The sequence below is a fragment of the Miniopterus natalensis genome, chromosome 6 (assembly GCF_054644295.1).
Source record: "Miniopterus natalensis isolate mMinNat1 chromosome 6, mMinNat1.hap1, whole genome shotgun sequence".
NCBI lineage: Eukaryota > Metazoa > Chordata > Mammalia > Chiroptera > Miniopteridae > Miniopterus > Miniopterus natalensis.
Window position 1 is genome coordinate 48,200,388 of NC_142086.1, and position 21,660 is coordinate 48,222,047.

Genomic DNA, 21,660 nt, shown 5'->3' on the forward strand with positions numbered 1-21,660 from the left:
CTTGCCCAAGTGACAAGGGAACTTGGTACCAGAAAGGGGACTAGCACCAAGGTTTCCCGGCTTATGGAATCCTTTAAGTCTTAGACATTTTGAGGTTGATTCTCCATGGAAATCTTTGAAGATAAACAAAAACCCACTTGGGGGAGGCCATGTTGGCTAAGGGGCATAGGGCACAACCCCTGTGATCCTCAGAAGAGGAGGAGGAGGAGAGAGGGGAGGAAGAAGAAGAGAGGAAAAAGAAGGAAGGAAGGAAAAGGGAGAGGAGGAAGAGGAGTCCGGAGCCCTCTTCGCTACTCAGCAGGACATGCTGTCTTAGCTGGGGCTGCTGCAACAAGACACCACAGACTCGGTGGCTTATAAGCAACAGAAATTTATTTCTCATAGTTCTGGAGTCTGGGAAGTCCAAGATCAAGGTGCCGGGATGGTCCAGAGAAAGCCCTCTTCCTGGTTCATAACTGGTACTTTTCACTGTGTCCTCAACATGATGGAAGGGGCTGGGGAGCCCCCTGGAGCCACTTTTACAAGGTGTTAATCCCATTCCTGAGGGCTATCCCCTCATGACTTAAGCACCTTCCAAAGGCCCCACCTCCTAATGCCATCATCTTTGAGGGTTAGAATTTCAACATCTGAATTCTGGGGGGAAACAAACATTCAGCCCACAGCAGATGATCTCACTGGGGGATGCTCTTGAGGGGACATCTTCATGAGGGAGAGGAACTAGACTTCAAAAATATTTCAAGTCTAAGAATTTTGTTTGGTGGATAAGGACACTACTTTGGGTAGCCCAAGGTGTCAGCCTGATTTATGGTGTCTCAGCGCAGTCACAGCCTCTGAGTCTCTCCGTCTGAGCTGAGCCACAGCCCCCAGGGGCCGAGGTGAAGTCAGGGAGGCTGCAGCCAGCTTTGGCAGGGGCCCTCCTGATTGCCTAAGAAACAGTGCTTGTGCTCAGCAGTTAAAGAGAGTCTGGTTCTGAATCCTGTCACTTTCTGACTGACTAGGCACAGTATTAAATCTAAGCCTCAGTTTAATCGCCTATAAAATTGGGGTTATAAATCTTGCCTCATAGTATTGCCTGGAGGTCAAATGGACTAATGCGCATACTGGTACGTGGGAAGTGCTCAATGAATGCTCATGGCTAATATCAAAGGTGGCTTCTGGCCCCCGTGGGTGTACAATGGCTTTCCCATCTTCTGCCCAGCTGGGGCCTGCATTAGTTAGAATTTGGTTTGCCTGCAAAGAAATAATTCCAAAATAGCGGTAATACAGAAAAGACAGAAGTTTACTTCTTCTCATATAAAATTTAGATGGGTGGTCAAGAGTGGAAAGTAGTTCACCAGCGTCTGGTATCCAGACACTCTCTTGTAATGCCCATACATGACCTTGACCCCATGGTCCCAGGAGGCAGCACCCAAGTTCCAGGCAGTGGAATGAAGGGATAAAGGGGCCAAAGGGTGCTTATAGCTATCTCTTAAGGAAAGTTCCTGAAGGCTGTTGTACTACCATGTCTGCTTATATGCCGTTGGCCAGAACATAGTCATATGATCACCTTTAGCTGTAAGGGAAGCTGGGAAGTGTAATCTTTATTACACTGGACAGCCATGTGCCCAGCCATACATTGGTGGATATGTTCCTATAGAAGGGGAGGATGGATATCAGAGAGCTGCAGCAATCTCTGCCCCAAGCCTCTGGCTTGTTCAGGTCAGGTAGGCAACTGGGAGTCAGGCACCTGAGTGCTAAACAACAGGGCTGGGATTATGCTGCTTCTACTAGGGCACCCACGGTGGCTCAGTCTGCAACTGAAGGTGTGGGGACATTAAGGGCACTTGGATTATCATCAGCAGTTGCTCCTCCATTCACATCAAATCCCCCTGAAATCACATCATGCCTTCCCCCAGTTTCTTCCACTGAAACAAGTCTGTCGATCCTGCCAGACTGCAGGGAAGTTTATGATGCCCTTCATAATGTCATAGAACTTTCATCAGTTTCTAGTTTCTTTGCTGTTCTTTACTCTGTTTCCTTGAAGGTGCCCTTGAATCTCCAGAAAGCATGTGTTTTCCATTCAGCACCATGCTCTTTCTTTGTTTCTTATGGCAGGTCCCACACCACTTTGACCACCTTTGCTCAAACATTGAGTCAAAACCTTTCGCCAGAACACATAAGTAGGAGAGAGAGAAACCCCAGCAGAGTAAACAACCCAGTAACAGAACACACAACCATAACCCAGCAGCAGCTCACTGGCTGAGAGTGGTCCCAGCCAGGCGGTGGCCAGTAGAGGCGAGTGCCCAGTGTATCTGCCAAGTCAGCTCTCGCTTTCTGAGAGCACAATTTAGCAGCACTTACACCTGGGAAAAATGGACAGTTCCTCCTGAAACAGGGGTGTGGTGGGGGTGGGAATGGACTGTAGCTGAAGTCGAGAAGAGCAACCAGCTCACTGCTATTTCTGAAGGAGCCCAGTATGATTACTCAGGGAGCTGTAATTAAGCTTATCTATAATTTGATGAGTGGAAGCAGCCTCACATTTTATAGAGTAATTAAGTCTCACTGAGAAAGCAGCACAAGGTGTTTCAGGCTCAGCATCCCCTAAGGTTATTCTCCATTTACACTTCTTAGCTCTAAGACATGTCCACCGATGCCAAGGCCAGGATGGTCCTCAGCCACAGTCCTGGGAATACTTCCTGGCCCTGCTCTCTCCACCTCAAGCCTCTATCAGTGCCCAGGCCACTGGCAGATCCCACAGACACAACCAAGGCACTTGCAGTGAGACGCAGGAAAGGCTCAGCCTCCCTTCCGTGCTTTCTGCAAAACTGTGAGCTAGGAGGAAGTGGAGCCTAGTGCTCCTCACACTTCACAGGCTACATGGCTAGCCTCTGACTGGGCAGAGGCCAGCCCAGCTCAAGGTCCCTGATAGGGAGTCTAAAGTCGACTGGGGGTATAGGAAGGGGTCCTGGGGAAGGCCTGGGTTTCTGTCTTGGCTCTCCCATGTTCTGTGATCTTGGGCAAGTGGCTTAACCTCCCTGAGACTTAGTTTCCTCATCTGTAAAATGGGAACATGGTCCTGCCTAACTTATATGCTGTTTATGAGGATCAGATGAGAGGTGAGTTGTAAGCACACTCGATTATTTGTGAAGGGCACGTGCGTGTGAGGATTGTCAGCAGCTCTCCCATATGGTAAACCTGTCTCAAAGTTCTTGGCCGCTTGAGGGGACTCAGGTGGTCACTCAGCCTGGTGTGAGTCATCAAGAATGGGTGCTGAGATAACCACAGTTGAAACCTTCTGTTCAGACAGTGAGGAGTATGGAAACCTTGTCAAATGAGGGGCCTGGACTCTTAACCTAACTTGGCCATTTCCAAGCATCCAGTGGACTAGTTGAGAAGATTTAAGTTGTTCTGTGTGGGTCTGAGTCATAGCCAAGTGCCAAAAGAGTTTTTAGAGGTGGTAGGTTTCAGGTCAATCTTTGAATAAATTTTCCCCAACCAAGGAAATGCCATCTGAGGAAGTAATGAGTTCTCGGTCACTCAGGAGGCTGTCAGGCTTGATGAGGGCTGTTTCCCCTTTCCTTTTCTGAGGTTCTGGGGGTCCTGGCAGCCTCTCCCAGCCCTAGTCCCTGGTGCTTACCCTATACCTCTGAAGCCACCACTCAGAAACCACCTTCTTCAGTGCCTGTAACACCGGGAAGGTGATGCTTGGGGCTTATTTGGTCTCCACCAGAGCACACAGCCCAGAGCCCTCCTTGTTCCATCTCCTCACCTGAGGATTCTCAAGCCCTGTGCTCATTAATGCTCAAGCCCTTCAGGCGCAGCTCCAGAATCTCTCTGTCCAAGGTTTGGGTTTCAGTCTTCCTGAAGCCCTCAGAAATGCCCCTGATAGGGGCAGTGTTACCCCAGTCAAGGCAGAGTTTCTACTGGAGGGCCGCTGGTGGATGCCTCCAGCACGTTCTCTCCTAGGGAGCAGCATGCAGAGCCCAAAGAGGGGAGGGAAGCAGGAGCTGGTTCATGTGGCAGCATTCTGTGGTTGTTACTGTGCATGTACTTACAGACTTTTCCCACTGTTACATAATTGAGGTATTTTTCCCTCTTCTTATTTTAGATCCTGCTGCCATCTGCCCTGATTTTCATGCATCACTAACGCCAGGCTGGAGGTTAGATCTGGTTTGGCTGCCCAGCTCCATCACTCACTTGGCGAGAGACTTGGAGTAGTCTGTTTCCTTAGGTATGAAATGAGATACTCACTCCATCCTGCCTACCTCCCAGGGCTGCTGTGAGAATCCGATGAGAGGAAGCGGTGAACTGGCTGTGTAATGTGCCCAAACTATACAGATGTCCCTGGTTGTTACCTGGCGCCCTGAGCCTGGTGCCACCTGAGCCAGGGAGCCTCTGCTTGTTCAAGTCTGTACCTGCACCAGGTTTGCACAGCTTTGCAGAGCTAGGCCCTGTTTGAAATACAGGAAGTGAACAGGCCACAAAGTGGGGAATTTGGGGCAGGCCCCCTGATGTGGGCAGCATGGGCACAGCCCAAGCCACCTGTGGCAGGCAGGGCCGGGCCAGCCTGTCACCTGCTCACAGCGGCGCTGGGTGGAATGTTCAGCACAATATGTGCTCTGTAACAAGGCATTGTCAGGAGCTCACAAAAAACCCCCATCCTGCCTCCAGCCATCAGGAGAGGGTTAGGGCCAGCTGAAGGCAGCAGGCCGTGGGTTCTCACAGAAAGAGGTACTGCTGGGCAATGTCTGGGGTACACGCTGAGCCTCTCCTGACACCCCTCCCTCAGTTCTAGGTTTTGTCTACAGGCTTTCCCTCCTCTTGCCTGAGGCACCAATTGAGGCCCTGAACTGAGAGCCACTTGCTGAAGGTCACACCACAGGAGTGGCAGAGCAGTACAGTCAGGGAGTGCTGGACTCTCTCCCTGCCTCACAAGCCCTGGGGAAGATCAAATGAGATCATAAATGCTTGATCCCCGGCCCAGGGACCTGCTGACTTGGAGTTGGAAGTCCAGGCCAGTGCTGAAGGCCTGAGACAGTGGGAAAAGCATTGTCAAGCCTCACTGACCCAGGGAATCCTTCTAAGGGGTGGATGCTGGTGACAATGCTCCTACCCAAGGCAGTGCCTTTGGATGCCATTTGTTCCCAGCAGGACTGGACAGTGAGAGTCAGGTGGCAGCCTCTGGAAGGCCTCCTTCCTCCCCTTAACCCCACAAGGAGGGGCAGCTCTCTGCTGACAATCAGTGAGGATCTAGGTGCCTGCTGACCCTGACCCACCTATTGCCCAGGACTGTTGGGGCCACAGGGTAAGTGATAGTGAACAGTAGCACTCCGGAGACCCTCATGCTGGCGCTAGGTCTGCCCAGATCCACTGTGACACTAGATAAGTCACTTCCCCTCTTGGGAAAAACCACCTCTATCCTGCCCACCTCAGCTGGCTCTTGTCACAATCAAAACTACTCTATACCTCAGTAGGCACTAAGATGCCAGAAGGTGAATGGTAAATGTGAGGTTTTAATTACCATTGAGATTACCACTGAGGGGAGGTTCTCTGGGCTTTTCAATCATGGGGATAAAAATTAAAAATCAGGGCAGCCTGCGGGCCAACCTAGCAGTTCTTTCTCCTGAAGACCCCAGCAGACTTGGATTTAGTGCTGATCCCAGCTCAGAGTGTGTGAACATCTCCCCTTCCTGCTAGCTCCTAGCTATCCATGCATTCATGTAACAAGGGTTACATTCATTTTCCTTTAATGAAATTAAGCATGAAAACAAAAGATGTAAAAGTGCAGTTCTGAAAGGGAAGCTCTGTGAGACAAAAGAATCTTACTGTTACGTAAACATGATGTCTAACAAATGTCCCTCTCTGGGCTCTGGGGAATTTCAGACCTGCCTGGCCTCCCTGCCATCCCTGAAGGCCTCTCAGCCTCACCTTGCAGAAGGGAGCCGGGACAGAGCATCCTGACTGAAGACAGGACAAAGGCCCAAAAGGCGGTGTGAATTTGCTTATTGCGGGATCCGCTTTTCCTTGGCATTGCCTGAGCCCTGTGGTCAGTCCTAATTGACCAGGTTCTTCTGTCTTCTCCTAGCGCCAGACTCCACCTTTAAGCCAGGAAGCCACTAGAACAGCAGGAACGCTGTTTCTAAAGGGCTTTGTGTCTTTGTGCCAGTGGGGATCAGGAACTCTGAGAGACCTCAGGATTGAGTGGAAGCTCCCAGCCCGCCGCAGAGGCTGCTCTGGCTGCGGAGGCAGGGTGCCCTCTAGTGGCAGGCCTGGCCCTTCAGGGAGAGGCGGAAGCGCAGCGCTGAATGGGATTCAGCACTGTCCTAGGTGTGCAGCCACCCGGAGGAGAGTAGTGCCTGGTTTTGGTCCAAACATCCAGGCCCTGGGAATTTCAAGGATGGCAGCCTTCAAACCCAACCCCAAGAAGTGATGACACAGACTGCCTATCAGTGACCTGGCTTCTTAATTAAAAATAAGGCCATAGTCCTGGTGGGTATGGCTCAGTGGGCTGGGTGTCATCCCCTCCACCAGGAGGCTGCCAGTTCGATTCTAGTCAGGGCACATGCCCAGGTTGCTGGCTTGATCCCCGGTAGGGGGAATGCAGGAGGCAGCCGATCAATGTTGCACTCTCACATCGATGTTTCTCTCTCTCTCCTTCTTTCTCTCTCTAAAAATCAACAAACTATTCTTTTAAAAAATAAGGACACATCAAGAAGGCAAGACATCAAAGGCGGCCACCCTGAGCCCTACAGAACAAATGTGTGTGTGTGTGTGTGTGTGTGTGTGTGTGTGTGTGTGTGTGTGTGTGTGTGAACACCACATAAGACAGGCAGAGACTCCAGACCCACCCCTGGGAGAGAGGGTGCCACAGGGCCTGGCCTTTGCACCACAGCTCCTGCTAAGGATGCCCCATTAACAGGGGTTCTACCCCAGGCAAAACTAAGCAGACCCAAACCAGAAGCCGCCCTCTTAGCCAAAGAGCACCTCCATAAGCCTATCCTAAGTCTTAAGAGAGGTTGAGAAATCTCAAATGGAAATCTCTACAATGTCCCATCCCCTCCACACAGTCAGTTCTGAACTGCTGGCTGTGGCCACACACACCGGCCCCATGGACATGCAGAGAGGTGCACCACGGACACATGGTAAAGCTCAGGCAAGGTCACAGAGCTCAGAGGACTCAGCTGGATCCAGAGAGCCCTGGAACACACAATGTGAAGCATTTCTACAGCAGTGACAGGAACACATGACTTGGACCATTTACAAGCAATAAAAGGATTATTCATATATCCTCTTTGAGCTGCAAATTCTTTGTGTACAAAAGAAAAGAATCTGTTCCCTTACTCAGGATGTTGGCTTACGGATCAAATGAGATAAACTTTTTGAATGGGGTTTTGGCTTAAAATGTAAAGGATTTGGATTCTATTTTATAATAAATCTGTTTTTAATATAAAGATGTTTCCCTTAAAATCTTTGTATGAAATCAACTCCAGAAAGACAGAGGCACCATGTTTGCCCTGAGGTTTAGGGGTCCTGCCCACCACTCCACACCCTGAGCGAGGAGGCCCCAGACACTTAGTGTCCACACAAGTCGGGCTGGGCTACCCCCTCCAGTTGACACTAAAACTGGTAGTGGGTCCTCCTGGGATGGTGGATAATCCACAAGTAGGTAATGAAGAGGTGACTATACAAGTTCCTCCTTCCTTCCTCTTCCCTCCCACCAGGGCTCCCAACAGAACAGCTGGAAGCTCTTCAGTGTATGTAGATCTTGTCGGAGATTGCTCCAGGCAAGTGGGTCATGATCTGCATTCGCAGCCACCAGTAGTAGTCCATGGGATGGTAGCGGGTGTAGGGGTTTGCAGCGGTCAGGGCGTGGGTGATAGCATCGATGACGGGGGTCATGTCGGCGGCGCCACTGTTGCAGTAGGTCTCCATGGTGGCGATCTTCTCATTGAAGTACTTCTTGCCGTAGTCCTTGCGCACCACCTCAGGCAGCTCGTCCCACATCTTATTGGCGATGGCCTGGATGCGCTCGGGGCTGTAGAGGCTGGTGGCAGCGACGAAGTTGCCGGGTTCCACCACACAGACCTTCACACCCAGAGGGTGCATCTCGTAGCGCAGGCAGTCAGAGAAAGCCTCCACCCCGAACTTGGTGATGCAGTATGGGGAGCGGGCCGGGTTGGCCATGCGGCCCAGCATGCTGCTGATGTTGACGACGCGGCCTACAGAGGAAGACAGCAAGCACCTGCTCAGGAGGCACTACCTGGGGGGCAGAGGGCCTGGGGCCTGGCATGTTTCCAGAGACCTGGCTGGCACCTGGTCTCCTGGCCCCTGATGCTTATTTTGCTGCCTGTCAGGCTGGGGCCTGACCTTCTGCACCACCCAAGGTCCAAGGGCCTTCTCATTCATAGAGCCAGCTCAGACCCACACATCAGCACCAACGCCCCTGATATTTCCCCAGTAGCCAGCTGTGCTGGCAGGCCAGAAGAGGAGAAACCAGTGAGAAGCAGGCTTCCATAGCAGGAGGGCACAGCATAACACACAACACACAACTAAGCTGTGTCTCACTTCCCACCTTCTCCCACTGTACTTCCCCCGACAAATGTTATCACCTGGCAGCGCTCTGTCGGCAATCAGGGAGGCGCAGGGGCAGGGTTCTGAACCTGGCTTCAGGGCTGGGGCATGTGGGCAGAGTCTCGGGCCGAGGGAGAGAGTGATGACCTCAAGAGGCTCTCCCGCAGGCCCAGCCTGGGTGTGTTAGGAGTTGTGCATAGCTTCACCCAGCCCTGGGGGTGGTGGGTGGAAGTAGAGCCCATCCACACCGACAGCCCAGGCAGACCTGGGACCCACTCACCCTGGGTGTGCACCCAGGAAGTAAAGGCATAGCCCCATCCCAGGCACTGCAGGAGGATCCTTTCAGAAATCTCTAAGTTAGAAGTCACCGAAGGGGTGCAGTTTTCTTATAAAATCCTACAGCACTCTCTGGGTTCCTCCTGTCATTAATGCTGAGACCTTAGAATAGATCATATGGATCTTCCCCTTTTGCCATGATTGTTTGCTGTTTACGGAGAACATCTGAGTTGGTGACTTCATAGGTGCTTTACTTACATTTGACTACCTAACATGGTTTGGGCATTTTGTCTGTTTTCCAAATTTCTAATTTCATTATTATTTTTTTACTTAGTAGTACAATTGTCTCATTTTTTTAGTATGGCATAGTAATGCATAGAATGGATATACCAACCAATATTTACTTAACCGCACCCCTACTGATGCCATGATATACAGAAAGCTCTGTACACAGGGTGGCTATTTCTCCAGATTAGGTACCCAGAGTTGGATTACCACTATAGTCTTTTAGCCTTTGCTGCATAGACTGCTGACCTCTCTCCTGCTCTACTTTCTGAAAACCATACACCCCTCACCACCACCCACAGGCCCCCACACGGCCCCTGGGAGTCATGTGCTTAGCCTCACTGGGCTGTGGATGTCGGATCTGCTGAGGCCTATTTCCGTTCTGAGCAAAGCTGAAAGGTGGGTCAGGTACAGGGGGCGGGAGGAAGGTCCCTCTCGAACTTACCTTTGGCCCTTCGGATGAGAGGGAGGAAGGATTTCGTCATCCGCACTGTGCCCCAGAGGTTCACTTCTGCCACCTCCTTGTAGGTCTCCATGCTGGTGAACTCCACCTCCCCGAATGTTGAGATGCCCGCATTGTTAACCAGGCCCCACATGCCTGGATGGGAGGGTACAGAACCAAGGTCACCCTGTGGCCTAGATGACCCATCAGCCTGCAGCCATTCCCCTCCCCACTGTCATCCTTTTTCCCCATGACTTGACAGCTGTGTGCCCAAGGCTCTCAGGACTCCTTCTAGAATCATCAAAGAAAACAAAAGATAGACAGTGCTGACTGTAACCCTCCCTGAATTCTAGACTGTCCAATCCTTTCTTCTGCCTTAATCGACTCTCCGGGCCCATCATGACTCAACCCTGCCAGTGCCCCCAGCCTGGTGCCCCACCTCACCTCACATATTTCCACTCTATTCCAGCCAGTCTCATCCCACACCCTGCACCCAGGCACTGTGTATTCAGCCCTGCCTCTGAACTTCACTTGCATTCTCCCTCTTGCCAGAAGCCAAGGGAACCTCAGGAGCCTTCCAGGCCAAGCCTCTCTGGAAGACCAGAGAGGGGATCCAGCATCCAAAGTCACACGGCAAGTTAGAGCCTCAGCCAAGCCTTGATCTCAACTTGGGCCTCCTATTCTGCTTCACCCTGAGACCCACCTAACATTGTCTCCATGCTCTGACACCCCTTCTCTGCACCATGCACTGGTGCCGGTTATCACGCGGTAAGCCCCCATGACCCGGTCACCTGTTCATCAATACCCCATGTGTATTCACCTGGCCTATGCAGGTAGAGAACACCCCTCGGTCTTCTGGTCCCACAGGTACAGGGTCAGAGCAAATGTACACTCTCTGAGCATATTTGTGTTGACTGTTTCCAGTAAGACCAGCAAAGGGACAGCTGGCTTTTATAGACACAGAATGTTGGTGCTAGAAGGCTCCTTGGAGGTCACTTAGTCTGATAACTAATCTCAGATATACGGATACAGAGGCCCTTGGGGGAAAGGACTGGCTTCAGTGTGCCCAGTGAGTCAGAGGTAGAGCCTAACTGGGGCTGTGGCAGTGAGGGGGCAGCGTGCATTGCAGGGCCCTCTTTGAGTTCTGTTTTTTGGGTGCAAGGACTGGATGGGCTAGAGCCTCAGGACAGAACAGGGCCCTGCCTTTCTGTTGTGGAAACCCTCAGGGTTCAGTGTCCTGTAGTCATGAAAGCCTGTCTCTCCCAAGGGGAAGCCTCAGGGCAGTACTGCCCTCCCGGGGGCTGTTCCCCTGCCTGCGGGAACTCTGTCCTGGCCTGCTTTCTGAGTTCATCATGGAGTTTGTGTAAATGATAGAGTAATTGCTATCTAGCTGCTCCCTTCTGTGCTACCCAAATTAAAGCTTCGTCAACTGACCTCTGATGACTTCTCCTTCAATTATGGAAAATTAAGGACATTTATTAGGGGAAGGAAATTGCTGGCTAACAAAGTGCTCATGAAGTCCTTATTCCCACTCCCCACCGAGAGCTAAAGCCTCGCTCTCAGGTCTCACTGGTGACCTTGCATTGACTCAACCCCCACAACCCCCACAGCTGCCATCCCCTCTCTTCCCCAGCCTAGCAGAATTCCCAGAGTCATCCCCTCCCCCTGCTCTGCCCAGGAGGCTTCTCTCGCCTCTGGCCAAAGCTGACACTCCACCCTCTGCCTTCCTGATGGTAAGCCATCAGTCCCCTCTCCTTTCTGCAGCTTCAACTCTTCCATTGCCTCTGCCTCCTTCCCTTCAACGTCATAAACAGTGGGTGCTTAATAAATGTTTGTCAGGTGAATACAAATACCATGTCTCCATATCCTAAAGAACCTTCTCTTAACCATGCTACTCCCTTGTCTGCTCCCATCCCCTCCTCTGCCAGGCTTCTGAGAACACAAGCTATGCTCTCCAGTTTCCCATTTCCCTGCCATTCTGGGTCCCAGCCCTACTGCTGCTCCAGGGTATCCAGGGTGCCACATGCTAATGACACCCCTTGTCTTCACTCTCAGCTTCTCCACTGTATGAGCCCTACTCATGGTTCCTGACACTCACTCCTCCCCTGATGTTAATAGTACCCAGGCATCTCCTCCATCCTTCCTGCCACCTTTCTTCTACCTGCCCTGCTCGCATACAGGTGTCCCCAGTGTCCTGTCCTAGACCACCTTCTCTCAAATTACACTTGGTGCTTGGGCAGCTTCATTTTCTTTACGTTCATGGAATTCTCCAGCGGATTTGTGTTCGATTCATATGGGACAGTATCACAAACCTAAAGTAAATCATCTCTCTTCCATCTAACATTAATTACATCTGACACTGATATCCGAAAAAGTTTACTTGAACTTGACATGTGAACGCACACTGCTCCTGGATGATGGCTCTGTTGGCGTGATAAGTTGTAGCAGTGTGTGGACTCAGGAGCTCTCTGGAGTCCTCGGCCAACATTCTGAGTAAACTCATAACATTTCTGCCGGTCTGGGTGACAGTTGTGTTCCTGCAGCAGCCCCATCACACCTCTGTGTGGAGGGGTCCCATGTACCCTTAGGCAGTCACAGCTCTCTCCTAACCCCAGTCCCTCCTCCTGACAGTCACTTTCACCTGGATGTCCCACAGGTCTACAACTCACCCTAAGCACACCAAGATATCATGTTCCAGCTGCCCCGCCCTGCCCCTCCTCCTTGTCAATAGTTCCACTTTCATTTTGGACTCCTCCAGCTCCCTCATTTCTCCCCCATCTAATGAGTATTGTTCATATTACTGATAAAGATAAAAAGGACACCAGCCAGGCCCTGAACTAAACATTTTGCATCTACTAATTCACCTGATCCTAAACAAGCAACCTATAAAGTAGATATTAAACTGTCCCGTATCTGAATGAGGCAACTGAGGCTCAGAGAGGTGAAGCATCTTGCTCAGTGCCACCCAGGTAACAAGTGGAAAGGATGGAATTTGACCCCAGTTCTGTGTGAGGGCACAGCCCTGTGCTGTTGTCGGCTTCCTTTGTGTGTCCCTAGAATCCATGTCTTCTTTCCTGTTTCCACGGCACAGTTTGGGTCCTGGTTAGCTCCCTCCTGTGTTGCTGGAGAAGCTTCTCCCAGGTCTCCCTGTCTTAGTCTCTCCACCTCCATCCTGATTCAACCCCCTCAGCCGAGTCTCCTCTGTTAATCACTTCCTGCTTAGAAGGTTCCTTTCCCTGGCACAGGTATGTGAAGCCTTTTCCAGGCTCCTCTCACCCACTTCCTTTCAAGTATTCTGCCTTCTCCAAGCCTAAACAACCTACCATTCCTCTGACATCACAGTCCCTCCCGCCTCTGCTGCTTCCTGGCTCTGCTTAGCTCCCCCCCCCCCAGATCATTTTGTTGTTGTTGTTGAAATGCTACCCATGCTCCTGCAGCAGTCAGATCTAGGTATGAGCACTGGATGGCTCACAGAGCACTTTTCCCACTTCACAGATGGGCAAGCGGAGGCTCACACAGGTGAATACACAACCCCAACGTCACATTTCTAGTAAGAGGGGAAACTCAGAGTAAATCCAGTCTTCTCACTCCCAGACCCAGGGCGTCCCAGATAATAGGGTCAACCCTGCCCATGACATAATGCCCCAGTACTATCACCTCACAGGTCCTACCATGAAACTACAAGCTTCCACTTGGCTGGTGTCCAACCACAAACTCCTCCTGCCAGGTCAGACCCCTCTGGTGTTCAGTACACTACCAACTATACAGCCAGTACTCGATAAATGTTTACTGACTGTGAGGTAGGTAGTTTTAAGATGAGACTAAGCCCACAGGCTGCTGATTGGCCCACCCACTGGGCCTTTCCCTGGGGTGGGAGTCACAGGCTCCAGATGTGCAGTCCCTCAGAGTTCTTCTGGGGAGCAAAGGGGTTGGTGGCCCTCAGAGTCCTGCTGGGGAGCAAAGGAGCTGGTGGCAGATGGCTCACAACTCTAATCAGACAGTCCCCTTTATCTCACTCCCCCCCCCCCCCCCATGCTGGCTCCCCTGGCTTTTGCAGCAACTGTTCCATAGAGCCAGGGTGAAGGGGCACCAAACTTGCCATCAAAATGTGCCCTGCAATTGTCTCCTGGGAGCTTCCTGCCTGGGCAGAGGGGACAGTCAGAAGAGACCACCCCTTTAGGAACCACAAACTCGTCTGAAAGCTCTGGGAGGGCGCCACCTGGAGTCCAAAGACAGCACTGCCAGAGAGGGGGAGAATTTGAGCTGCTTTAACCCACCAGGAAGACAGCCCATGGAGGGAGGTGGGCAGGGGACCACAGGGAGGGAGGGAGAGGCAGACCTGCGCAGCCATATAGCTAACAGATTTATTTTCTTTTCAAATCTAAAATCCTTCAAATCTTTTCCCAAAAAAATGCAGTTTTGGTTAACTAAGGTCATGCTGAGTGATTTATCAACCCTCACTGGAATGGGTCATGAGGAAAAAGCATGAAGGTTTATGCATGAGGGGTGGTACTGGGGTTTGAGCACCTCCTCCTGGTGGCTCCAGGTTCACTCTGCCTTCCAGGTAAGGCTAACTGCTCAGACCAACCCAGGGAGTGGAGGTGGTTCTTCCCTGGTGGCAAGGGACAAGGACTGGGGTGCTGAGCAGCCCCAGACCTGGTGCAGCTCCATTCTACACTCAGGTCTACACGGATGATTCCCTTACACGAACATTTTAAATCACTGCAAACCCACAGGCCATAATGAGTGGCTTTATGGTGCTGACTGCAGCTGTCTTCCCCTTACTAGTTCATAAAGGCAACATCCCGGATGCCAGGGAAGGCAGGGAGGAGGATTTGCCACTGGGGAGGGGTGAAGCAGGCTGCCCCTGGTAATCATCCCAATGGGACCCATCCTGTCTTTTCTTAATGGGACAGAAGCCCTAGTCTGACTGGTAATTACTAAACAGATGTTCCGGAACTCACAGGCCTCTCCTCAGAGAGCAGGGGAGCCTGGGAATGGCCTGCTGTGGGGGTGGGGATGGCTCTGGGCTGACAAGGTGACATGTCAGTGACAGGCTGGCAGCCATAGCAACAGCTTCTCTGATAGCTGCACAGCACAGGAGTTTCTGAGGTGCTGCTGGGGTGACAGCATGTCCTCTGGCTAATAATGCTCAGCAGCACAGGACCTGGTCACCCCACCCCTTCCCTCCTCCTTACCAACAACTGCAGTCACTGCTCAGGAGAGCTGTCCCCAGCCCATTCTGTGGGAAGCAGGGAGCTGAGTGAGGCATGCCCTTCCTGCCTGGGCTGTCGGGAAGCTCAGAGGTAAATGTCATAGATGAAGTGCGCAGACTAAGCTGGCTTCCCCAGGCAGCACCGTTGTGTTCTACATGAATGACGTCCCCTCCCCTCTATTGTGCAACAGAGCCCCTCCCACCAAGGGAGGGCTGAAGGTCCTCCATGGGCTGAACTGGGAGGACACTTTCTGCAGCTTAAGCCCCTATTGGCTCCTGTCCCCCAAACTTTCTGTCCCTTTAGCTTCTGGGGCCCTGTACCCAACCTCTCTGACAGTTGTCTCTTTCCCTTCTCTGATGCCTAATTGCTCATATTCCTCAGTAGACCCTCCTCCTTACATCTCTCCCACTCCTAGTTTTACCTCCAACCCTGGACATCTGATCTCCAGCCTGGATACTCCCCCAGGGTGCCCTTTGGACACTTCAGCATCTCCACATCCCTCAACCTGTTCCTCCATGAGACAGTACCAGGTGTCCAGGATAAAGAACTTGTGTTTCTCCCTCTTGCCCACATGCATCAGTCACCAAGTCCAGCCAGCTATGTCTTTTAGATACTCGAATCTGATCCTCCTCTTTCCCAATACTCATGGCCCCGGGACTCTTATACCTACATAGTCACTTTAAATCCACTCCATACTGTCACTGCAGCCCCCAGAGCAAGCTTTCATGAGTATGACCAGGTCATTCCCCTCGGGAAATTCAGTGGCTCCCACTGCCCTCAAGAGAGTGGTCACCTCCCTCGCCTGGCACCCCAGGCACTGGACCAGCTCCCTCCCAACCTTATTTTCTGCTACTACCTCCACCAAACTTGACCCCTGACTTGTCATCCCCTGGCACCTGTGTGCTTCCCACCATAATTCACACTCTCCCCTCCTCCTGGAATGCCCTTCCCAGCACACTGTCACAATCTCCCCTACTGACCTCTTCCCCACCTCACCCCAAGACTGGGCTACATCCTTCTGTCCCGTCCTGCTCAAGAGGTGTTGTGGAAATCACCTGGATCAGTCCCCCAATGAACTGTGAGGTCCTGGAGGCAGGGACTGTGTCTTGGCCATCTTTGTGTTCCCAACACTTAGGCCCACCACCTGGCTCCGAGTGGGCATTCAGTGGACATTGGCTGAACTGACCTGAACCAGGCACATGCATTTATCACTCTTGTAGATTCTGGAATCACCTCTGGCTTTATTGCCTGTTGCCTGATTGCACAGTGTATTTAATTCAACCCACTTCCTCCTACTGTGCAGGAGGAAGAAAGCAGTCTTTTGGCAGGATACCAGCAAATGGAGGGTGGTGCTTAGAAAGGGTGCCCGTGCAGTTCCTGCTGTCCCAAGGTGCCCCCTACCTTTCTCGGGGTCCTCCAGGCTTGAGCGGACGATCTCCACCGCTTTCTCCACCTCCTCGCTTTTGCAGACGTTGAGCTGAACAGTTCTCAGTCGATCACTCTTCAAGCTGTCCAGTTCCTTGGCTCCAACATCCCCTTTGTCCTGGGGAGGAGAGAGGAGCTGCTTCACCCCACTGACTCTAGGATGAGGACAGGGCCAAGGTGGGGGGCTGGCCCAAGTCCCTGCCTAAGCCTGGGGCTGTGGACAACTGCAGGCGGCAGTCTCTGGAGGCCACCTGGGCCTAATCCCTGAGCATTGATCCCTAATCCCTGAGTACCTAGCACCAAACTAAGTGCCACAGACATCGCTATTAGCCCCTAAGTCTTCATTGGCAGCATCGGTTCTCTAAGCAGAGGTTGCAAACTCAATACCTGCAGGGCCAGGCATGCGGGTATCACATGATGAGAAGGGGGACACTCAAGAGTGGAGCACAAGCCTCACCTCTCAATCCCCACCGGCTGTTGTCCACATGTATGTAAGTCCAGGATTGCCAGATGCTTAGGTTTTAAGCTTGTAATTGGGATTTCTGTGTAAAATCTCCTAATTTTTTACGTGTTGGCAACTTATTTGGGTTCTCTAAAAAAAAACCAATATGTGGGCCAAAGCACACCCACAGGCCACATGTGACCAGCAGGCTGCCTGTTTGCCACCTCTTTTCTAAGCCAAGGGTCTGCCACCCACAGGTTGGTAAGAGGCCAGGGCCAGGCTCTGCTGCCAGTTTGGTCACTAACGAGGTGCCTGGTTTTTCCAGCTACAGTTAGTCATAGGACATCACCACCTGTCCTGACCTGCTCAGGTAATGGAATGAGGAAATTGTTTTTTTAAAAACCTATTAAATGACCAAGTGCTACGCAAATTCAGGTGTTATTACACACATGAGAAAGTATTACTCAGCAAACATGTCCTGGGCCTCTCTTATGTTCTTGCACTGAGCTAAGTACTGGAGGCACAAAAATAAATAACTAAGATACGTAGCCCCTGTTCTCAAAGAGCCACGTTTCAGGGAAGGAGGCAGACGAGCAAGCACACAATACAAGGAGTATTTGCTGCAGGAAACCTGGTGGGAGCGAGGGCTGCACCGAAGCTGTGGCGGACAGGGAAGGCTTTCCAAAGGCAGCGACAGTGGAGGACATGGATGGGGCACTTCGGGCAGGGGCGCGAAGGCGCTGCCAGAAGCCACTGCAGGAGGAGCAGAGGCCTGAGGACGTTGTGGGACATGAGGCTGAGGGGACAGCAGGCAGGGGTCTGCATGGGGCAGTGGGAGCTGCTGGAGGATGTGAATAAAAGCAGACGTCACTTATTGAGCATTTACTGTGCTTCGTGTTGTGCTGAGCACTTGACATGCATCATCTATTGGTCCTCACACACAAGGCAGGCTGCGTTGTCATACTCATCTGTTCTATGACACATATTTTCACAATAGGAATGAGCTACAAACAGGTGAAAACACTGTCAATCATTGAATTGGTGGTGACTTTCTCAGTGGTGCATGGAGCAGAGGACAGGAGTGGCTGCCAGAGGATGAAGTGATGGGAGATGCCTACTCTCGGTCCACGGCTTGTCCCAGGACACACAGCCGGTACCGAGGCAAGAGCCAGAGCAGGAAGCACAAGGAGGGTCCAAATGTCTGTGGAAAGTTCTCCACAGGTTAGGCTGAGTCCTGCATAAGTGATTTGAGCCAGGAGGACCCAAACCCCAGGGCTGGAGTTCAGTGCCACAGGGATGCAATGTCAGAAGGACTCAGGGGAGAACGGTGAAGGGACCGTGTGAAATGGGGCCAAAGGTATGGAGATCGTCATTCTGGACAGAAGGCTTAGGGAGAACATGATGGCAAGGGAGCCAACTTGTCCTGTGCGGCCCAAAACAGAACCAGGGCCAAGAAGTCAAATTCAGCTCAAAATGAGGAGTGACTTTCACAGCCTGGAGGTGGCATGGACTGCCTAGGAGGTGTTCAGACAATAAGGCTGGTGTGGGGAACGTAGTACAGAGAAAACCCAGCATCAGGCAGGTGGTCAGGCTGATCTCCCTCCTCTAAGATCTCTTCCACCCCTAAATTGCCATCTTCTCCAGGGAGCCCCCCTCAGTGGCCCTACTGAAGAAGCAACATGTGTGACCCCTTGAGTCTCTGTCCAACCTGGCACCAGAACGGCAGCTACACCCAGAATCACGTCTGCATAGAGCAGCCAGGTGTGAGGCTCAGTTCATGCAAGGCTGGGCTCTGAACCCCCTGGATGTGCCACCTTCCCAAATGACACGGCAGGTGTTCCATCTACAGGGGAGCAGACAGGCCTGGAGTTTCTGCTGCTGTTCCCAGAGAGGGCTCCAGAAAAGAATCCCCAGGACACCACCTTTGAGTCCAAAGGCTGGAGGGGCTGGTGCCACAGACACCTCTCTTTTCCACACACAGCACACAGGCACAAAGAAAACACGTCTTGTTCTAATGCAGTCCTTGATATCATGGCTCCTCAAATGCCCCTTGGAACCCAGACCAAGTAATTTAAGTCTCCAAGGGGATTCTGACAACAACTTCCAACAGGATAGATTCCAGCTGAGATGCACAAGAGGTACCTGTGTCCTTTCCGCTTCCCAGGCTTTGTTAATCCTTCTGCCATCTGTTAGCAATTCCTGGACGCCACCCAAGACCTCTCCCCGTGCCTCTAGCCAGCATGGAGCCAATGTTCCCGCAGTTCCCAGGAGAAGCCTCTCCCCTAGGTCAGAGTGTCCACATGAACTTAATTTGGCAGCTAAAAGCTTTCTCTCAAAGGAAACTGGGGGTTCATCTCACTGCCCACAGCTTTAGGCTCAGCATTCAGGGCCCCAGGAGGGAAACCCCACCCTCTTACCTTTACCTCAGACCTCCCCAGGAGTCCTCATCCATCTCTGCAGCCTGCACACCCTGCTCCTAACAGCCACCTCAACAGGGAAGGGGACTGTCATTCTGCCCCAGCTGTTCAAAGGAAAGCTTTCCCAATGGCCCTCAGTCTGTGGGCTGCAGACTACGGTGGCCCTTCCCCTTGCAGATCCGCCTGTCCTCAGGCCAAGGCGCACTGCCTGGGCCACACCACCTCCCTGGCGCCCAGTTTCTTTGTGCACATCTGTCTGCTGCTCAGAGATGAGCTTCCAGTCCTGCTGTGTTGGTGCCTTTGTGAGGGGTAGCACCTTCTTTAACTAAACCCTTTAAACTTCATCTGTAAGCTGTGTTTTCCACCCCTGGGTGCAATTTCAGGCAAGTCTTACAACTTTTCCACTCCTCAGATAACAGAAAACCTCTTTGTTTTGGCATAAAGAGTCTAGTTCAGTCTGCTAATCAAATAACTCCAGCCCAGCCCAGTTTGAAAACCCAAATTCTCAAACTTGTATCCAGTTCAGAGCCTGCCCTGCCCCAGGCCCGCAGCGTGGGACGCCAGGCAGCAAGGGCAGAGCTGTCTTACTGCGCTCCAGCTCCTCCTCCACTCTTATTCCTTAATCCCAGACCCTCACAGGGTTGGATCCAGGGGCTGACAAATGAGGGAGCAAGACTGTAGTCTTCTGAGGGTGGTACCATTGCTGTCTGCTGTGGGCGCCCTGGGACAGCAGATGCAGGAGGGCTGGCCCTTCCTCCCTGAGGCACTTTTGTGGGTTCCTCAAAGATCCCTCCACTGGAGACTCCCCTGCCCTTCTCTCCTCCCGATGGGCATCTTCTCCCTCAGCGCAGGATTCCAGGAACCACCCCTCTGGCTGGGTCACATGGACCCGCTAGGAGTTTCACTGGGTAGGTGCCCTTAAGATGATCCCAGGAGCTCTCCCATTATCCACCTTAGGTTCAGGCAAGGTAGAAGGACAGCCCTTCCCCTATGAAGCTCTCTCTGCTCTGCTTCCAGAGGAGCCACTCCAGCCTTTCTTCGGCCTTTAAATTTCTTTTGGTAAATATTAACACCTCATTCTGTGGCCTCAGACTCCAAGGCACCATGGTAAGCTCTCCAAGAAGTTCTCTTGAAACCAGCTTCATTTTACTTGAGACCAGATAGAAAACATCACAGCACACTAACAACTCTTTCCAACCTCTCCACCTCCTCCACCTCCATGTAATACTGCCGTGAGGCAGGTGATGGGCTCAGCCTGGCAGAAAGGTTTCAGTCTCCCAGCATTTATTGTTAGTGGTCTAGCACCTCAAGGCAGGGTCTAAGGACACTCACCACATGTTACATGTGAGCATCTTGTCAAATGTATTAGAAACACTGTGACAAGAGAAGCAAGCCTAGGGCATTGTACTAGTTATAGGAGGAGCAGGCAAAGAAGATGAAGAGAAACCAAGAGAGCAGGGTTCCACAAAGTCAAAAAACAGTGTTACAAACATGAGTAGTGTGGTCAGGTTTGCTGATGGGTTGAGTATGACATGGTCTGAGGAATGACTAATAAATCTGACAAAATGGGGACTTTGGGCATCCTTGATAAAAGCCGTGTCAAAGGCATTCGGGTCCCCTTCTGGTCCGGTCCTGCCCTCCTTTCCCAGCTCATCTCCTCTTCTTCCATGAGGGCACTGGGCATCCTGTTCACCCTTCCAGAAGGTGATGAGATGCCACCTTGGCCCGTCAAGCCCTCCTTATGATCCCAGAGAGAGGCAGGAAAAGAAGATTGGGGGTGGGGGGTGAATGTGGTAGATGGTGTGTTCAGTTTTAAAGAGGGAAGAAAAGGCCTCACCAGGAAGGTGTGACATTGGAAGGAGGTGAGGGAGCAAGTCTTGCAGGTATCTGGGAAAGAAGAGACAGCCAAGCCCAAACCCAAGGAGGGTGTTGCCTGGTGTGTTAAAGAGCAGGAGGCCTCTGTGCCTGCAGCCTCTTGAGTAAGGGGGAGGAGTATGCGGTGAGAGTGGCAGGGGTGGGGATGTGGGGGGAGGAATATAAGTTTATGTATCAGAGAAGGAGTCCAGAAATAAACCCTCACACATATAGTCAAATGATTTTTGACAAGGACCATTCAAAGGGAAAGGACAGTCCTTTCAGAAAATGGTGCTGGGAAAACTGGATATCCACACGCAAAAGAATGAAGTTGGACCCTTACCTAACAACAAATATAGAAATTAACTCAAAACGGATCAAGGAGCCCTGGCCAGCATGGCTAGTGGTTAGAGCCCTGGTCCACGCACTGAAGGGTCTCAGGTTTGATTCCTGGTCAAGGGCATGTGTCTGGGTTGCTGGTTCACTCCCTGCCCCCAGTCAGGGCATGTGCAGGAGGCAACCAATCGATGTGTCTCTCGTATCTATGTTTCTCTCTCTCTTCTCCTCCCTCCCTTCCACTCTTTCTCTGAAAAGCAATGGAAAAAATATCCTCAGCTGAGGATTAACAACAACAAAAATGGATCAAGGACATAAATGTAAGACCTAAAACAATAAAACTCTTAGAAAAAAACATAGGACAAAAGCTTCATAACATTGAATTTGACAGTGATTTCTTGGATCTGACACCAAGAG

The 21,660-nt window shown here is 51.7% G+C and overlaps 1 protein-coding gene across 1 annotated transcript in view; it reads right to left on the reverse strand.

Annotated features, from left to right (window-relative positions):
- Nucleotides 1–4,263: 4,263 nt before the first annotated feature.
- BDH1 (3-hydroxybutyrate dehydrogenase 1) overlaps nucleotides 4,264–21,660 on the reverse strand; it is a 33,591-nt gene continuing 16,194 nt past the window's right edge. The window contains exons 5-7 of the mRNA XM_016200024.2: nucleotides 16,171–16,312; nucleotides 9,557–9,709; nucleotides 4,264–8,198 (exon numbers count right to left, since the gene is read on the reverse strand). Coding sequence (XP_016055510.2) covers nucleotides 7,729–8,198; nucleotides 9,557–9,709; nucleotides 16,171–16,312 — 765 coding nt within the window. The 3' untranslated portion in view covers nucleotides 4,264–7,728. The remainder of the gene's footprint in view (nucleotides 8,199–9,556; nucleotides 9,710–16,170; nucleotides 16,313–21,660) is intronic.